The sequence below is a fragment of the Mus musculus genome, chromosome 9 (assembly GCF_000001635.26).
Source record: "Mus musculus strain C57BL/6J chromosome 9, GRCm38.p6 C57BL/6J".
Taxonomy (NCBI): domain Eukaryota; kingdom Metazoa; phylum Chordata; class Mammalia; order Rodentia; family Muridae; genus Mus; species Mus musculus.
In genome coordinates this window covers 88,898,085-88,916,312 of record NC_000075.6, presented here as the reverse complement: position 1 = coordinate 88,916,312, position 18,228 = coordinate 88,898,085, and the positions used below count along the sequence as shown (strand labels likewise).

Sequence of the window (18,228 nt, the reverse complement as noted above, 5' to 3'; positions counted from 1 at the left end):
TATTCCCAGTTTCTGCAATCTTAAAGCTATTTTCTCGAAAGCGAGTTGTGGCCCCCCTTAAAGAGAAAAGACCTCAAGTACTCCCTGGCACCTCCAAAGAAACAGCACCCGTTACAACAGAAGGTACTGTGGGAATTCAGTAATTCCGTTCAATTACATAATTCTATGTAAAAGTTTTGCTGTAGCTTTTAATATGTGAATATTGTTAATTTATCTAGTTCATCAGTAGGAATACAAACACGAATTTAAAGATGCAGTTAACTGTCATCTTTGCTTTTCATTAACTAATGGCAAACCAGAGGAAAGCTGAGACTTACCTTGTATGACTACTCATGGCTTCTCCCGCAGTAGGCATGAATGACTGAGCTGCATGTCAGTCAGTTTGGTCCAGACATGGATGACAGAGATGTGGAAAGTCTCAAGAATGAGGATGAAATTTGAATTAGATAAAGGCATTCCCAGTCAGGTCCATTGAGAGACAGCCCTAGGAGTAGTCATCTTACAACTTGTGCTTGGGAGACAAAGGGAGTGGGAAAGACCATTAAGGACAGAGAAATATGTGAAGTTTCTGTGCATTTTCTCCTTCAAATGTATACTAGTTAACAGTGGCAAGGTTGAGTGTGCTGTGCTTCTGGCTCAGGTATTTAGAGGCTGTATTTCTTGGAACACTTAGACCTTCCAACCTCTGCCATGCCTAACACCCTAGTGTGGGACTCTTGGTTTTTTAATTAATTAATTATTTTTACACTCCATATTGTATTCCCAGTCCATCCCCCGACTGTTCCACATCCCATACTTTCTCCCCACCCCACCCCAGTGCCTCCATGTGGATGTCCCCACCCCCCACTCCACCTGACCTCCAAACTCCCTAGAGTCTCCAGCCTCTTGAGGATTAGATACATGATCTCTGAATAAACACAGACCCAGAAGCCCTCTACTTTATGTATGTGTGTTGGTGGCCTCATATCAGCTGGTGTATGCTGTCTGTTTGGTGGTCTAGTGTTTGAGAGATATCGGGAGTCCAGAATAACTAAGACTGTTCATCCTCCTACAGGATCACCCTTCTCCTCAGCTTCTTTCAGCCTTCCCAAATTCAACAACAGTGGTTATCTTGCCATTTATCAATTCTTAATCTTAGAGCATGAGCCATTGGAGTTCTGTTTAGGAAATTTCCTCCTGTTCTAAGAGTTCAAGGGTTTTTCCCACTTTCTCTTCTATTAGATACAGTATATCTGGTTTTATGTTGAGGTCCTTGATCCACTTGGACTTGAGCTTTGTGCAAGGTGATAAATACAGGTCTATTTTCATTTTTCTACAGACAGACAGACAGTTGAACCAGCACCATTTATTGATGATGCTTTCTTTTTTCCATTGTATATTTTTGGCTTCTTTGTCAAACACCAAGTGTCTGTAAGTGTGTGGTTTTGTTTCTGGATCTTCAATTCTATTCCATTGATCAACATGTCTGTCTCTCTACCAATACCATGCCAGGTATTATCACTATTGCTCTGTAGTAAAGCTTGAGGTCAGGGATGGTGATTCCACCAGCTGTTCTTTTATTGTTAAGAATTGTTTTCATTATTTTGGGTTTTTTGCCTATCCAGATGAATTTGAGAATTGCTCTTTCCATGTCTTTGAAGAATTGTGTTGGGATTTTGATGGGGATTGCATTGACCCTATAGATTGCCTTTGGTGGGATGGCCATTTTTACTATGTTAATCCTGCCAATCCATGAGCTTGGGAGATTTCTCCATTTTCTAAATCTTCTTTAATTTCTTTCTTCAGAGACTTGAAGTTATTGTCATACAGGTCTTTCACTTCCTTGGTTAGAGTTAACCCAAGATATTTTACATTATTTGTGGCTTTTGTGAAGGGACTTGTTTCCCTAATTTCTTTCTCAACCTGTTTATCATTTGTATAAAGGAAGGCTACTGATTTATTTGAGTTAATTTTATATCTGGCCACTTTGCTGAAGTTGTTTGTCAGCTGGAGAATTTCTCTGGTAGAGATTTTGGTGTCGCTTATGTATACTAATATATGATCTGCAAATAGTGATACGTTTATTTCGTCTTTGCCAATCTGTATCCCCTTGATCTCTTTTTGTTGTCTTACTGTTCTAGCTAACACTTTGAGTACTATATTGAATAGATATGGGGAGAGTGGGCATCCTTGTCTTGTCCCCGATTTCAGTGGGATTGCTGCAAGTATGTCTCCATTTAATTTGATATTGGCTGTTGGTTTGCAGTAAATTGCTTTTATTATGCTTAGGTATGAGCCTTGAATTCCTGATCTCTCCAATACTTTGCTATAACTCTCCTTGGAAATTTTATTGGGCTGACTTTCCAGAAGTAGTGACAAACTACTCTTAAAACAAACAAAAACAATACCAAAAAAACCCAAAAACAAATTAAAAAAACACAAAAAGCCATCCTGCAGTGGTTTGAATGACTCCATAGACTCCTGTGATTGAGTATGTGGCCCATACAGAGGGGCGCTATTAGGAGGTGTGGCCTTGTTGGAGTAGGTGTGCCCTTGCTGAATAAGAGTATCAATGTAGAGGTGGTCCTTGAGGTCTCAGATGCTCAAACTAGGCCTAGTGTGTCACTCACTTCCTATTCACTGCGTGCCAATCCTGACATAGAACTCTCAGCAACTTCTCTAGCACCATGTCTGCCTGTATGCTGCCGTTTTTCCTGCCACGATGATAATAGACTAAACCTCTGACACTGTGTAAGCCAGCCCCAATGACATGTTTTGCTTTATAAGAGTTGCCATGGTTTTGGTATCCCTTCATAGCAATAGAACCCCTAGTTAAGACACATCTTTAGCAAAGGAAGGTTGACTTTGCCATGAAAATTGAGTTTGGAGCCCATAATTGTGAAGCAGCAGATGGAGGCAGAAACTTAAGGGAGAGTGATATTGCAGCCATACCTTAGAAGCAAAGAAAAATGAGTGAATGTCCTCTGTTGACTTTTTTTCCTCTTATATGGCCCAGGATTCCATCCAAGAGAATGATTGTACCTAAGGAAACAGTTCTTCCCAACATGACTTAATCTAATCAAAATAAACACCAAGGCCATGGCTGAAGGACTTAGATCTCATTAGTTGACAGCTGAGATTAAGCATCATGGAACCAGCCAAGTGTTGTTTTCACTTTGTGTATTAGCCTGTCTAGGAGTGGGCTTATCTGATAGGAAACAACTTTCTTTCCTCACAAGCACCCTCAGGTAATAAATATCTTACAGTGTGAACCCAATGCTGCAGGAGAAGCAGGGCCTCTCCCTTGTTCTTCAGGTCTTGTAGCAGCACTCCCTTTCTTCCTTGTGCTTTACATGCTCTCCACAGGATGGGGTGGCTTCTCATTCTGTCAAAATCCCCTAAACTGCAATGTCTTTGGAACAAGGGCTTAGTATATGACCTGTGATGGTTTGTATATGCATGGCCCAAGGAATGGCACTATTAGAAGGTGTGGCCCCATTGAAGTAGGTGTGGCCTTGTTAGAGTAGGCATGTCAATGTGGGTGTGGTCTTAAAGACTGTCATCATAGCTGCCTGGTGCTAGCCGCCTTCAGATGAAGATATAGAACTCTGAGCTTCTCTTGTGCCACGCAGGCCTGGATGTTGCCAAGCTCTCACCTTGATGATAATAGACCAGAATTGAACCTGTAAGTCAGTCCCAATTAAATGTTGTCCTTTATAAGAGTTGAATTGGTCATGGTGTCTGTTCACAGCAGTAAAACCTTAAGACATGACTTTATGTGGTTTGTGTTCCTCACCTCAGACTGACATGCAGGATTAGAGTTCTGACATCCATCTTAGAGCCTCTGACCTAGTTAGTGATTGAAGTGGGATCTGAGCTCTAGCACACCCTTGGCTAGCTTTCAGAAATTCCTTGGTTTGGCCTTCAACATTCAGAACATGGGTTTGGGAGTTCTAGTATATTACACCTATTCCCAAGTCTAATGAACCATAGCATAGGTGTTTGGACTTTAGTTCTCTTAGCACCTCTCTGGGAATAGGGCTGTGTCTGTCCTCCATGCTGTCACTATTTGTATCTTTCCCTTGTTGCAACCTTACCCATCTTGCCATTTTTAGGGGAATAAGTTCATAATCTCAGAAATGTGTTTTCTGCAAGTATTTTCCCTGAAGCTTCTTCATTATGCTCAAGGCCTTTGCTCATCGCAAGTGTGTCAGCTTCTCCTGCATCCTCTCATCATTTAGGTGTGTTCGGCTCCACTGTGATAGGCAGTATTAGTAGGGTTAATGCGCTGTGTTAGTCACTACAAACACAGGGCCTCCTGCTTGTATGTAGTAGGTCCTACAGAGCCCCATGCCCCCTCCCCTCTAACCTCATACACCTCAATTGCCCTCCTTACCGTTCCTTACCTTTATCCTTCTACAGATGCTTCTCCATTTTCCAAGTGCCAAGCTTCCATTCTTCTCTTTGCACCACTTTGTTTTCCAACAATATAATCCACAGTTCTGAAATGAGCAGCAAGCAACCTCTGCTTAATAATTAGACTGAGTCACGCATACTAGCCTCATAGACATCTATACACATCAAGCAAAGCCTCTTAGAGTAATTAAAAACAGACCTACAAATTAACAGTTACTTCCTCTCCTTTCAGTGGTACCTGAAAATGCGAACACTGCACCATCAGCAAGGGGACAGGGAGAGCCACCAGTAGGGATGGTGAAGGTAAGGTGTCATTTTTTTTCCTAATATAGAAGGCTTACACTATCTGCTTATGTTGTAGTAGATATATCATTTGATTAACAAAAGACTTGTGTATCATGGGTATTAAAGGGTTTGCTTAGGAAGAACAGGAAATGGAATTGTACCAGTTTATTCCTCATACAACTGAACATAGAAGCTTGCAATGTCTTTTAGCACACTTTGTGTGAGAGAGCAATTTCTCCTGAAGAAAAAATTTCCTCTTTACATAAATGTACAATTTTAACTCAAAAGTTGACAACCACTTCTGGCTCCTGTAATTTTAATGAAGTCTGTGTATGTTCCTCAGAGACCACTGTGAGGGAAGTTTCCAGTGTATGGGTGTTGAGTGCTAAGACATGAGTATTGGTGTAACCATTGAGGCAGGCCCTGGTGTAGAAAGGATTAATATCACAGCCAGGTTATAAAGATGTTTATATATTCTGCAGTGTGGCCTAGGAAATGCTCAGAAGAGACCAAACAGGTTGTTTAATCTGGCCTTCAAACCAACAAAAGTGGTGGGAAGTGCCACAAACTATAGAACTGCAGTTGTTCTGTGACACCATCATAAAACATACTAATATATAGGACTTTTGCCCATTTTCATTGGCATCGTACCATGTTGATATGCATTCCAAAGACCCATGCAAACAGAATTCAGCATGGCCTTTGCCTCATATTGTTTCCTTTAAATTTCAGGTGGAGACTAAAAAGCGTAGACACAGTATGTATTATAGAATCTCTTAAGATACATTTTAGAAAGGAATTGCATAAACACCAGATATTCTTTTGTCCAGTGTACAATGGTGCTCTAGCCCACCTACTGGGAAGAACTTGTATTCAGTTGTTCGTTTGTTTTTTTTTTTGTTTTGTTTTCTTTGGTTTTGTTTGTTCAATTTTTTCTTAAATATTACCTTAACTTAAAAGAAAAACTGGAGGTGTTTGTCTACCATAACTGGATTCAAGTATGATCTCTCTAAGTTGTTTAATATGTGCTATACCAGGCAGAGTCTAAATCTGTTTTTTCTCAAGATAGGTACCCTAATTACTCAGATCAATCTCCATTGACAAAGTAAGGAAGTAACAAATTAGAATACAGAGTTTACCTACAAAATATGAGTTGAAAGTTCTTCACATGTAGTGCATTCATTTCTTTATGGTGGTACTCTAGTGAAGAATAAGCCAGGGCACAGAGGTGAGTGATGTGGCTCTCCATGCAGATCAACAGACACTTTGTGTAGCAAGCACTTAGTGATGCCTATATTCCATATTCCCAGCATCTTCCTTCAGTAGGTCAAAATCACTGAGAGCCCAGACTCTGCCATGATTACCACAGTGGGCAGAGCCAGGGCTTTGCTCTCCATCTGCCACAGACATACATCCACAAGCATGTGATGTAGAAAAGAACACTCACTTCTAGTCAGACAATAGATTCTGACAATGGGAGCCCAACACTGTATGAGGGGACATTTGTCACCTACAATGACACCAAGCTGCCTTTCCAGTCTCCTCCAGTTGAGGGTTTATCTAGGTGTGACCAGATCAAAAGAAGCTCCCATTTGCACACCTTCATGTGAGAACGGGGTTGCACTGACTTGGAGTCTGAGTCATCAGTGGGACTCTGCAGGCTTTGGTCCCCTCCCGATTCTGTTCCTCAGTGATCAGACTCAGTCACTGAGAGCCAGGTCACAGTGTGAGGATGGTGGAGGAAGGCCCTGTTTACTGATCCAGGAATCCCACAACTTCTTTTGGGCTGAAAGGTAGCCTATGTGTACCTTCAGTTGTATCTGTCAGGGAAGATGGCCACTGATGCATGAATGCAGCTATCATTGTATCCTTGGGTGAAAAGTCAGAGGGCCTCACAGCTTCTTACCTCCCCTACATCCCACTAAGGCAGTGCCATACATTGCCCTTGAGATGTAGTCGATAAGAATGAAGAGTAAACAAGTGTTCTACAATGTTCTGGTATAAATGCATTCCTGAGTCCAGGTGCAGTTACTCCTATGCAGCTGAGGTCTTCTGGCCGGTCACAGACATCACAGGGCACTCCAGCAATGCCTGTGCTTTCCCTAAAGTATACACTAAAGAGATTGATCTGTTCTAGCCTAGTGAGTCTCATGGGAAGTCCTTCTCCACCAACTAAGAAGGAAGTCTTTGTGTTGTAGTGAAGAGTTGCTGGCTGAAGGCATTGCATGGGTGTCACTGTGTACTTGTGGCTCTAAGAAGGGTTAGAGTGAAGCCTATTGTGCAGCACACTCACGCAGCATGCTCAGTCATATGAATCTTCCCTTTGTGTTTTTATATCCATCTATGTTCAGGCTCTATCTGGGAATCCTGTTATGTCCATTCAATGCCTAACTCATTATACACAACATGTAGTGCTCCTCCTCAAGTACCAGTCTCACTCTGATGACTGTATCTGAAACAAGCAGTCAGATCAAATGCACAAATACTCAGTAGTTGTTAGTTTGCTTGAGTTTTCTGCCAAGAAGCTGACTTACTCCCTATTATAATTGCATTCTCAGTTTTTTCTTTTTTAAGGGGAATTTGTCATAAGACAACTGTAGTCCCCCAGGACACGCAGAGACCTTCAGTGTCTAAGGCTACATCTACAAAAACAACTGAAATAAAAACAAAAGGTACTGTGGGAATAATATAATTTTGTCCAAATTTGTATAGTTGGTAAAAATTATTTTGGTTAACATGTAAATCTATAGATAAGTTAATACTATATTTACACATGAATATATACACAAATGAATAATGTTCATTTATATATGTATCATACATATGTGTGTATATAAGTATATATAAAATTTTAAGTGTAAATATAACCCCAGAATTTTAAATACATTTAACGTCACCTTACACTCTAATTCAAGGGCATGAACCAGTCTGATGCTGTGGCTTATCTTATGTGAGTCATTGGGGTGTCCTTTGGTATAGACAGGAATAGGTGAACCACCCTCTCATACTTTCTCTCTCAGTTCCTTGATGTAGTAATTCTTAAATATCTCATGATTGAGGGTAGAAGTCAAGTGAAGTACCAGAATTTCAGGTTGATCTGAGCGACTAGGATACTAGGAATGGTCATGTTACACATTGAACTTGAAGAGAGTGAGAACATGGGAAAGATATCAGTAAAGGAAAGGGGAATGGCAGCTTTGAAAGTCAGGAAGTGCACTTTGTCATTAGAAGATTGTCTTTCCCAAGACACTTGTTCTTTTCAGCCAGTGTCACTGCCTAATGTCCAAGTTTTTGCTTACAGTAGCTACACTTTAATGTCTGCCTCACCTATTTTCCCAGTTGTGGCAAAATATTGTAAATAAAACATCCTAAAGAAGGAATGGCAGAGGGCATCATCCTGAGTGAGGTAACACAGTCACAAAAGAACTCAAATAATATGTACTCAAAGATAAGTGTATATTAGCCCTGAAACTTAATATATTGAGATATAAGGTACAATTTGCAAAACACATGAAACTGAAGAAGAACGAAGACCAAAGTGTGGACACTTTGCCCCTTCTTAGAATTGGAAACAATCACCCCATGGAAGGAGTTACAGAGACAAAGTTTGGAGCTGAGACAAAAGGATGGACCATCAAGAGACTGCCATATCCAGGGATCCATCCCATAATTAGCCTCCAAATGATGACACCATTGCATACACTAGCAAGCATTTGGTGCAAGTACCGTGATATAGCTGTCTCTTGTGAGACTAGGCCGGGGCCTAACAAACACAGAAGTGGATGTTCACAGTCAACTATTGGATGGATCACAGGGCCCCCAATGGAGGAGCTAGAGAAAGTACCCAAGGAGCTAAAGGGATCTGCAACCCTATAGGTAGAACAACATTATGAACTAACCAGTACCCCGGAGCTCTTGTCTCTAGCTGCATATGTATCAAAAGATGACCTAATCGGCCATCACTGGAAAGAGAGGCCCACTGGACAGGCAAACTTTATATGCCCCAGTACAGGGGAATGCCAGGGCCAAAAAATGGGAATGGGTGGGTAGGGGAGGTGGGGGTGTGGGAGGCTTTTGGGATAGCATTGGAAATGTAATTGAGGAAAATATGTAATAAAAAAAATTTTTAAAAAAATACAAAAAAAAAAGAAGGAATGGCTTTATTTTTCTTTGTTTTTTTTTTCTTTTTTTTAGGTATTTTCTTCATTTACATTTCCAATGCTATTCCAAAAGTCCCCATACCCTTCCCCCCCCCTTACTCCCCTACCCACCCACTCCCACTTCTTGGCCCTGGCATTCCCCTGTACTGAGACATATAAAGTTTGCAAGACCGATGGGCCTCTCTATCCACTGATGGCCGACTAGGCCATCTTCTGATACATATGCAGTTAGAAACACGGGGTACTGCAGGGTTACTGGTTAGTTCATATTGTTGTTCCACCTATAGCGTTGCAGACCCCTTTAGTTCCTTGGGTACTTTCGCTAGCTCCTCCATTGGGGGCCTGTGATCCATCCAATAGCTGACTGTGAGCATCCACTTGGCTTTGTTTTTCAATGAAATTTAAGCTTATAGATCATAAACAGGATAAAGCTATACCCAGAGACAGATATTTGTGCCAGAGTCACACTACAACCCAGTCCAAAACAAACAAACAAAAACCCAGAAGAAGGAATGCCTGTTTTCAGCTCACTTTCTTCTTTCTATATGGTCTTGATCCTTTCCTAAGGAATAATGTCACACAGTTTATTTGATGTCCCACCTCAGCTAAACTAAATGCTATAATCTAATACTTTCATGTCCGGTATCTGAATATCATCTATTTGACAGCTGAGATTCACCAGGACAATGTCCTTGAAGTAATGTCTTCGGTTTGTATATAACCTGGAGAGAGGCAGTCTGTCTGATGAGGGACAATGCTTTTTCCCTGCACTCACAGAATCCTGCAGGTAATAATCTAGCAGTGTAGACCCAGTGATACTGGAGGAACAGAGCCCCTTTCTGTCATCCTTCAGGACTTATAGCAGCCCATATATGATCTTCTGTTCACTGCTAGCTCTTGCTTCATGTGGTACCAACATAGTAGAGTTGGTAGATTGACAAATGGCTGTTTACTCTGACAGAGGTACTATATCTGCAATGTCCTGTTAAGCAAAGGCCTAGTGTTAATATGTGTTCATACCCAGCCTATGCTCCTCAACCTGCACTGCCATTTGGGATGATTGAGGTATTCAACATATCTGAGCCTCTAATCTGTCAAGCATTGGCTCTTTTTAAATGAATATTTGAATATGAGAAACAAGAGGGAGGTATTTAGTCTAAAATCAGTTAGATGACTTATATACAGTGTGATAGAAAACACAATAAGAGAACAACTAAAAAAATTATCAAACAAGCCTGAAAAGCAATTTCCCAAACTATGGAGAATAACAAAGATAAATCACGGATCTGTGATCATCTATTTGGACCCCTTTGATGCACCTGAGCATTTGACACCAATTACTGCAATGTCTGCTCCTAACTTGACCCTGTGGAGCCTTCCATGTATACACTTTTTGTATGTGACTTCATCTTGCATAGAAAGGCAGAACCCTCTAAGATTTGTCTGCCTTTGAGCCTTATCTAGGAAAAGTCACATGTCCTTGCAAAAAGGCCTCTGTTCATAGTTTGAATTGTAATATTTAAAGGGCTTTCAATATACTTTAGAAATCAGAAATGCCATAATGATCAGAATACTGTATGTTCATAAACACTCAAAACACAGGTATATCACCCATTTTGCAATGTACTTCCATAAAATGTAAAATGTGTGATGAAATAGTGTGCTTTACTGGAGCATGATATAGCTGTCTCCTGAGGGGCTCTGCCAGAGCCTGACCAATACAGATGTTGATGCATGCAGTCAACCAACAGACTGAGCACAGAGACCCCAGAGGAGGAGTTAGGGGAAGGACTTATGGAGCTGAAGGGGTTTGCAACTCAATAGGCAGAACAACAATATTAGCCAGCCAGACCCCCCCAAACCTCCCAGGGACTAAATCACCAACCAAAGAGTACATATGGAGGGACCCATGTCTCCAGCTGCACATGTAGCAGAGGATTGCCTTATCTGGCATCAATGTGAGAGGAGGCCCTTGGTCCTGTGGAGGCTTGATGCCCCAGCGTAGGGGAATGCTAGGCTGCTGAGGTAGGAGTGGTGGATGGACGGGGGAGCAACCTCATAGAAGCATGGGGTAGGGTTAAATAATTTAAATAAACAATAAAATGAATAAAATTTTAAATTGATTTTATTTCTTTGTACTCACAATTATGGAACATGTCATGTTCTAACGTTAAGCAATAATGTAAAGGAACATGAATGCTCACCTGAAATGGTTATGTAAAGTAAGCTACAAGGTGCACAGAGGCTCAGCATTTGGAAACACTTGCTGTACACATATTAGCAATTTGTTTTGGAACCCTAGGGCCTATTAAAATACCAGGAATTGCCATGTGCATGCACACCCCAGCATAGGCAGTTGCAGAGGAAGGAGAATGTGGGGACTGGTTGCCTCCAAACCTTGGTCCAGCTTCAGTGAGGAGACCTTGATTGAAGGCCAAGAGCAAGAGTTGTTTTAATTTACTTATTTAATTCATTGAGAATTGAATATGATTACCCTTTTCCCACTAATTTATTTATTCACTTCACATCCTGATCACAAAAACCCTGCTACCTGTCCTCCCTTTATACAGCTCCTCTCTGCAACCCCCACTTCTACTCTGAGAAAGGGGAGCCGCCACTCCCGCCCCCCCCCACCTTTGCAGTACCAACTCACCCTGGCACATCAAGTCACTGCAGGACTAGGCAGGCATGTCCTTTCCCACTGAGGGCAAAGTAGGCCAGTTAGGGGAACAGGATCCACATCAGGCAACAGTCAGGGACAACCCCCAATCCAATTCTTGGGGTGCTCACATGAAGCCTAATTTCACATATGCTATATATGTGCAGGGTCCTAAGTCCAGCCTGAGCTTGCTCTTTGGTTGGTGGTTCAGTCTTGGAGAGACCCCAAGGGTCCAGGTTAGTTGACTCTGTTGGATTTCTTGTAGAGTCTGTAGCCTCTCTGGGTCCCTCAATTCTTTCCCCAACTTTCTAAGATCGTTTCTACAAGACTTCCTGAGCTCTGTCTAATATTTGGCTATGGGTCTCTGATTCAGGCAGTTGCTGGGTAGAGCCTCTCAGAGGACAGTTATGTTAGAGTCCTGTCTACAAATATTACAAAGTAGCATTAATAGTGTCAGGGATTGGTGTTTGCCTATGGGAGGAACTCAAGTTGTTCCAGTTATTGGTTGGATAGTCCTTCAGTCTCTGCTCCATCTTTGTCACTGTATTTCTTGTTGGTAGGACAAATCTTGGGTTGAATATTTTGTGAATAGATTTGTGTCTTTTACCCCTTCACTGGGAGTCCAACCTGGCTATAGGAGGTGGCCACTTCAGTCTCCCTATGCCCCACTGCTAGGAGTCTCAGCTAGGGTCACCTTCATACACTTCCTGGAGACTCCCCCAAACCATCTCTCAGGTCTCTGACACCTCCTAGAGATGTACTGTTGCACCTAATTTTAAAAATGCGTGCTGGATCCAGCTAGACTCTGGGACTAGCAGATGCTCCCCTGACACCTAGTCAGCTCCCACGGTAACTAATGCTTCTAGAGATCCTGGCTATCCTCTGAGAAGAGCCACCTGTATTGCTGAAAGTGCTGCCCATTCCGTCTTGACTGATGCCAGAAACGGCCATCTCACTGCCTATTTCTGGTCACTCTCTCAGCCCTCACTTCCTTGGCTTTGCCTACACCTAATCCTACACCGTGTTCCCCTCCCTATCCCCACTCCCACACAGTTACCTCCATCCATCCACCTCCAGTGATTATTTCATCTACCTTCTGAATGAAATTGAAAGATTCCCCCCTTATGCCCTCCTTGCTATTTAGCTTCTTAGGGTCTGTGTGCTATCCTGAAGTTTATGGCTAATATCCACTTCTAACTGAGTACTTACCATGCATGTCCTTTTGAGTCTGGGATACCTCACTGAGCATGATAGTAGTTCTATCCATTGGCATGAGAAGTTCACGTTGCCTTTGTTTTTAATGGCTGAGTAGTATTCCATTGTGTAGATACACCCCATTTTCTGTATCCAATTTCCCTTGAGAAACATCTAGATTGTTTCCAGTTTCTGGTTATTACAAATAAAGCTGCTATGAACATAGTTCAGCAAGTGCCCTTGTGGGATAGGGGAGCACCTTTGAATATATGTCCAGGAGTTAAGGTATAGCTGGCTCTTGAGGTAGAACTAATCCTAGTCTTCTGAGAAATGCCAAATTGATTTCCAGAATGGTTGCATAAATTTGCATTCTCACTAGTAATGGAAGAGTGCTTCCCTTGTTCCACATGCTCACCAGCATCTGCTATCAGTTGAGATTTTGATCTTAACCATTCTGATGGGTATAAGGTGTAATCTCAGAGCTATTTTAATTTTCATTTCTCTGATGAGAAGGGACATTGAACATTTCTTTAAGTGTTTCATGGCCGGTAGAGGTTCCTCTCTTATCTGTTCTCTGTTTACCTTTGTACCTCATTTTTAATTGAGTTATTTGGTTTATTCATATGTATCTTCTTGAGTTCTTTACATAGTTTGGAAATTAGCCCACTGTCAGATACAGAGTTAGTGAAACTCTTTTCCCAATCTGTATGCTGCTGTTTTGTCCTACTGACAGTGTCCTTTGCCTTTACAGAAGCTTTTCGGTTTCATGAAGTCCCGTTTATTAATTGTTGATCTTAGTGTGTGAGCTGTCGGTGTTCTGTTGAGGAAATTCTCTCCTGTGCCCATGCATTCAAGACTGTTCTCCTCTTTCTCTTATAGTAGATTTGGTGTATATTATTTTATGTTGAGGTCTTTGATCCACTTGAACTTGAGTTTTGTGCAGGGAGATAAATATGGATCTATTTGCATTCTTCTACATGCAGATATCCAGGTAGACCAGCACCATTTGTTGAAGATGTTCTCTCTTTTCCACTGTATGGTCTTGGGTTCTTTGTCAAAAATTGTCTGTAGGTGTTATAGGTTTATTTCAGGGTCTTACATTCCATTCCATTGACTAATTTCTCTGTTTCTATACCAATACCATGAAGTTTTTATTTTTACTGATCTCTAGTACAGCTTGAAATCAGGGATGGTGATACCTTCAGAAGTTCTTTTATTGTACAGGATGGTTTTAGCTATCCTGGAGTTCCGTTGCTCCATATGAAGGTGAGAGTTGTTCTTTCAAGATCTTTAAAGAGTTGTGTTGGAATTTTAATGGGAATTGCATTGAATCTGTAGATTGCTTTTGGTAAGATGGATATTTCCACTATGTTAACCCTACTGATCCATGAGCAGGGGAGTTTTTTTCCGTCTTTTGATATCTTCCTCAACTTCTTTCTTCAGCGACTTGAAGTTCATGTCATAAAGGTCTTTTACTTGGTTGGTTAGAACTACACCAAAATATTTTATATTATTTTTGGCTATTAAAAACTGTTGTTTCTTTGATGTATTTCTTAACTTGTTTTCTTTTATTTATTGTACAAAGAAGAGCTACTGAATTTTTTAGTTACATCCTGACACTTGCTCAAGGTGTTTATCATCTATAGGAGTTCTCTGGTAGAATTTTTGGAGTCAATTATGTATACTATCGTATCATCTACAATTAGCAATTCTTTGACTTCTTTTCCAATTTGTATTCTCTTGATCTGTTTTAGTTGTCTTATTGCTCTAGCTGGGGCTTCAAGGACTATATTGAAGACATATTGGGAGAGTGAACAGCCTTGTCTTGTGTCTAATTTTAGTGGAATTGCTTTAAGTTTCTCTCCATTTGATTTGATGTTAGCTGTGGCTTCATGTATATTGCTTTTTATGTCTCTAGGTTTCCCCTTGTACATCTGATCTCTCCAAGTCTTTTAACATGAGGGGTATTTTTGCATCAATATTCATCTACAATAGACTTTTAGTTAAAGTCTAATTTATTAGATATGAGAATGGCTACTTGTTTCTTGGGTCTGTTTGCTTGGAAAACTTTCTTCTAGCCCTTTACACAGAGATAATATCTATCTTTGTTGCTGAGGTGTGTTTCTTCTATAAAGCAGAATGGTGAATACTGTTTAGGCATCCACTCTGTTAGCCTGTGTCTTTTTAGTGAGGAATTGAATCCATTGATGATGTGAAATATTAGTGACCAATGACTGTTAATTCCTATCATTTTAATGTTGCTGGTGGCTGTGTGTATGTGTGGGTTTCTCTTTTTGGTTGTGCTGGTGTGATGATTTATTTCTGTTGTTTATTGGGTAACGTTACCCTCCTTATATTGGAGTTTTCCTACTGTATCCTCTGTAGATTTAGATTAGTGGAAAGATACTGTTTAAATTCGGTTTTGTTATACTATATCTTGTTTTATCCATGCACGGTGATTGAAAATTTAGCTGGGTATAGTAGGGCTGGGATGCGATATTTGGTCTGAGTGACTCCCAGTCATTTTCCCAGGCCCTCTGGCTTTTAGATTCTCTGTTGAGAAGTTAGGTGTGATTTTGATAGGTCTGCCTTTTTATATGGCCCTTTTCTCTTACAGTTTTCAATATTCTTTCTTTGTTCTGTAATTTTAGTGTTTTGATTATTGTGTGGCAGCAGGATTTTGTTTTCTGGTCCAATCTATTTGACATTCTGCAAGTTTCTTGAACATTTATGACTATCTCTTTCTTTAGCTTTGGGAAGTATGTATGATTTTGTTGAAGATATTTTCTGGGACTGTGAGCTGGGAATCTTCTCCTTTTTCTATTCCTATTATTCTTAGGTTTGGTTTTTTCATAGTGTCCCAAATTTCTTGGATGTTTCATGTCACAGTCTTTTTAGATTTAGCATTTTCTTTGACCAATATATTAATTCCTTCTAGCATATCTTCTAAGCCTGAGACTCTATCTTCCAACTCTTGTATTCTGTTGGTGATACTTGCATCTAAAGTTCTTGTTTCAAGATTGCCTAAGTTGTGTTTTCTTTATTGCTTCTATTTCCATTTTCAGTTCTTGATCAGATTTGTCAATTTCCTGTTTGATTATTGTTTTCTGTATTTCTTTATATTTATTCCTTTCCTCTTTAAAGGACTTTATGTGATTGATTGTATTTTCCTGTATTTGTTCAAGGGGTTTGTTTCCTCTTTGAATGCCTCTACCATCTTCATTAGATTAGATTTTTCTTGTGATACAGGTGTGTTAGGATATTCCTAGCTTACTTAGTAGTATTGCTGGGTTTTAATGGTGCCATATTGCCCTTTTTTATTTTGTTTTGTTTAAAGCTTTATTTATTTATCATTTGTAAGTACACTGTAGCTGTCTTCAGACACAGCGGAAGAGGTTGTCAGATCTTATTATGGATGGTTGTGAGCTACCATGTGGTTTTTGGGATTTGAACCCAGGACCTTCAGAAAAGCAGTCAGTGCTCTTAACCACTGAGCCATCTCTCCAGCCCATTTTTTGTTTTTTGTTTTTGGTTTTTGTTGTTGTTGTTGTTTTTGGTTGTTTGTTTTGTTTTTTCTTATGCTGACCTTTACCCATCTTGTTATTATTTGTTTTTTCAGGCCTAATAGTCCCTGATGGCAGTAGGCCTCTGGGGTTGCAAATAGAGCTGGTTGGCCCAGATGGCACTAGGCCTCCTGTGACGCTGACAGAGCTGGTCATCCCTGATGACTTCAAGCCTCTGGGTGTCTGAGTGGCAGCAGGCCTACAGGGATACAGTCAGAACTCAGGGTTCCTGATGGCTACAAGCCTCTTGGATTGCAGGTAGGAATGTGGATCAGTATATGGAGCAAAGAGGGGATGAGGCAGACCTTATGGCTGCTGGGCTTGCTGGGGAACACAGTGGTCAGGGAATTCAGGCATGAGGATTTCATCTGGTTGTCTCAGGTGACTGTAGGCCTCCAGGGATGCAGTCAGCGCTATATTCCAGGCAATAAAGTTCAAAAGGGACAAAGTGGAACTTGCTGCTGCTGAGTTTGCTGGGTTCACTTTACATCACTCTATTCCTTCTTCTCCCCAATCAAACTCATCCCAGATTCTCCCTTCAAATATATTATCTCTTCTGTTATAACTATTGTTACATAAAGATAAAACTATGTAATGTTGCTCTTATGTATATATGTGTGTTTAGTGCTGTTAGTTTGGAATTAAATCATCTATGAGGGGCCCCACTCCTGGAGAAAACTGATTCTCTCTACACATTGATTACCTGTAGCTCTTATTATACAGTGGCATATCAATAGAGGTTATCTTGATACTGGTCCTGTTTAAGCAAATATACGGTTGAGATTTCATGGCCTTATCATCTCTGTCATGTCTTTTGCTTAGATCATTTGTATACTAAGCACTTTCTTTTTATGGGTTGGTTTTTTGTTTGTTTGTTTTGTATATTCTGGCTATGAATGCTGTATCAGAGATGCAGCTGGCAAAGACCCTTTCTCTTGTATTTTCAACTTCAGGGTTGATTTTTGTTATTGTTATACAGCCCTTTTTGTTGATTTATGAGTTATAATTGTCCATTTCGGCCATAATTACTGAGTAAAGGAAGTCCGATTCAGAAAGCCTTTGGGGGCTGCCTCTGTGTTTGTTTGACTGTTTCAGCTTTTAAGGTTTCACTTTAGATGGACCATCTAGAGACTGCCATATCCAGGGATCCATCCCATAATTAGCCTCCAAACGATGACACCATTGCATACACTAGCAAGCGTTTGTTGCAAGGACCGTGATATAGCTGTCTCTTGTGAGACTAGGCCGGGGCCTAGCAAACACAGAAGTGGATGCTCACAGTCAACTATTGGATGGATCACAGGGCCCCCAATGGAGGAGTTAGAGAAAGTATCCAAGGAGCTAAAGAGATCTGCAACCCTGTAGGTGTAACATTATGAACTAACCAGTACCCTGGAGCTCTTGACTCTAGCTGCATATGTATCAAAAGATGGCCTAGTCAGCCATCACTGGAAAGAGAGGCCCATTGGACAGGCAAACTTCATATGCCCCAGTACAGGGGAATGCCAGGGCCAAAAAATGGGAATGGGTGGGTAGGGGAGTGGGGGTGTGGGGGGGGGGGGGACTTTTGGGATAGCATTGGAAATGTAATTGAGGAAATTACATAATAAAAATAATATATATTAAAAAAAAAAGGTTTCACTTTTAGGCCTTTGATCCATTTAGAGTTGACTTGGGGCAGGATGATAGACAAAGCTCTAATTTCATGACTGCACATGTGCTTTCCCCACTTTCCCTGATTTCCCCTCACTATTTGTTGAAGATGCTGGCTTGTGTTTATTTGGAATAATGACCAAGTATGAAAAGTTTTAATTGTGTGCATGAGTTTTGTGTGTTATTGATATACATATCTACTTTGTGCCATGACTATGCTATCTTTGTTACTAAAACTGCAATATAGCATAATATCTGGGATGTTAATCCCTCCAACATGGTCACTTGCCCAAGATAGATTTGGCTATTCTGGATCTTT

At 40.7% G+C, this 18,228-nt stretch overlaps 1 protein-coding gene across 15 annotated transcripts in view; it reads left to right on the top strand.

Annotated features, from left to right (window-relative positions):
- Gm2396 (predicted gene 2396) overlaps positions 1-18,228 on the top strand; it is a 78,830-nt gene that overhangs the window by 37,250 nt on the left and 23,352 nt on the right. For 14 of the 15 annotated variants that reach the window (XR_003948402.1, NR_166072.1, XR_003948400.1 and 11 more), the window contains 4 exons: positions 10-123; positions 4,628-4,698; positions 5,413-5,437; positions 7,239-7,352. Coding sequence is in view for 8 of the 15 variants with exons in the window: in XM_017313723.2 (XP_017169212.1) it covers positions 10-123; positions 4,628-4,698; positions 5,413-5,437; positions 7,239-7,352 (324 nt within the window). In the remaining 7 variants the exon portion in view is untranslated. Of the gene's footprint in view, positions 1-9; positions 124-4,627; positions 4,699-5,412; positions 5,438-7,238; positions 7,353-9,345; positions 9,628-18,228 lie in introns of those variants that run through there. The other variant, XM_017313730.2, reaches the window with a different exon arrangement.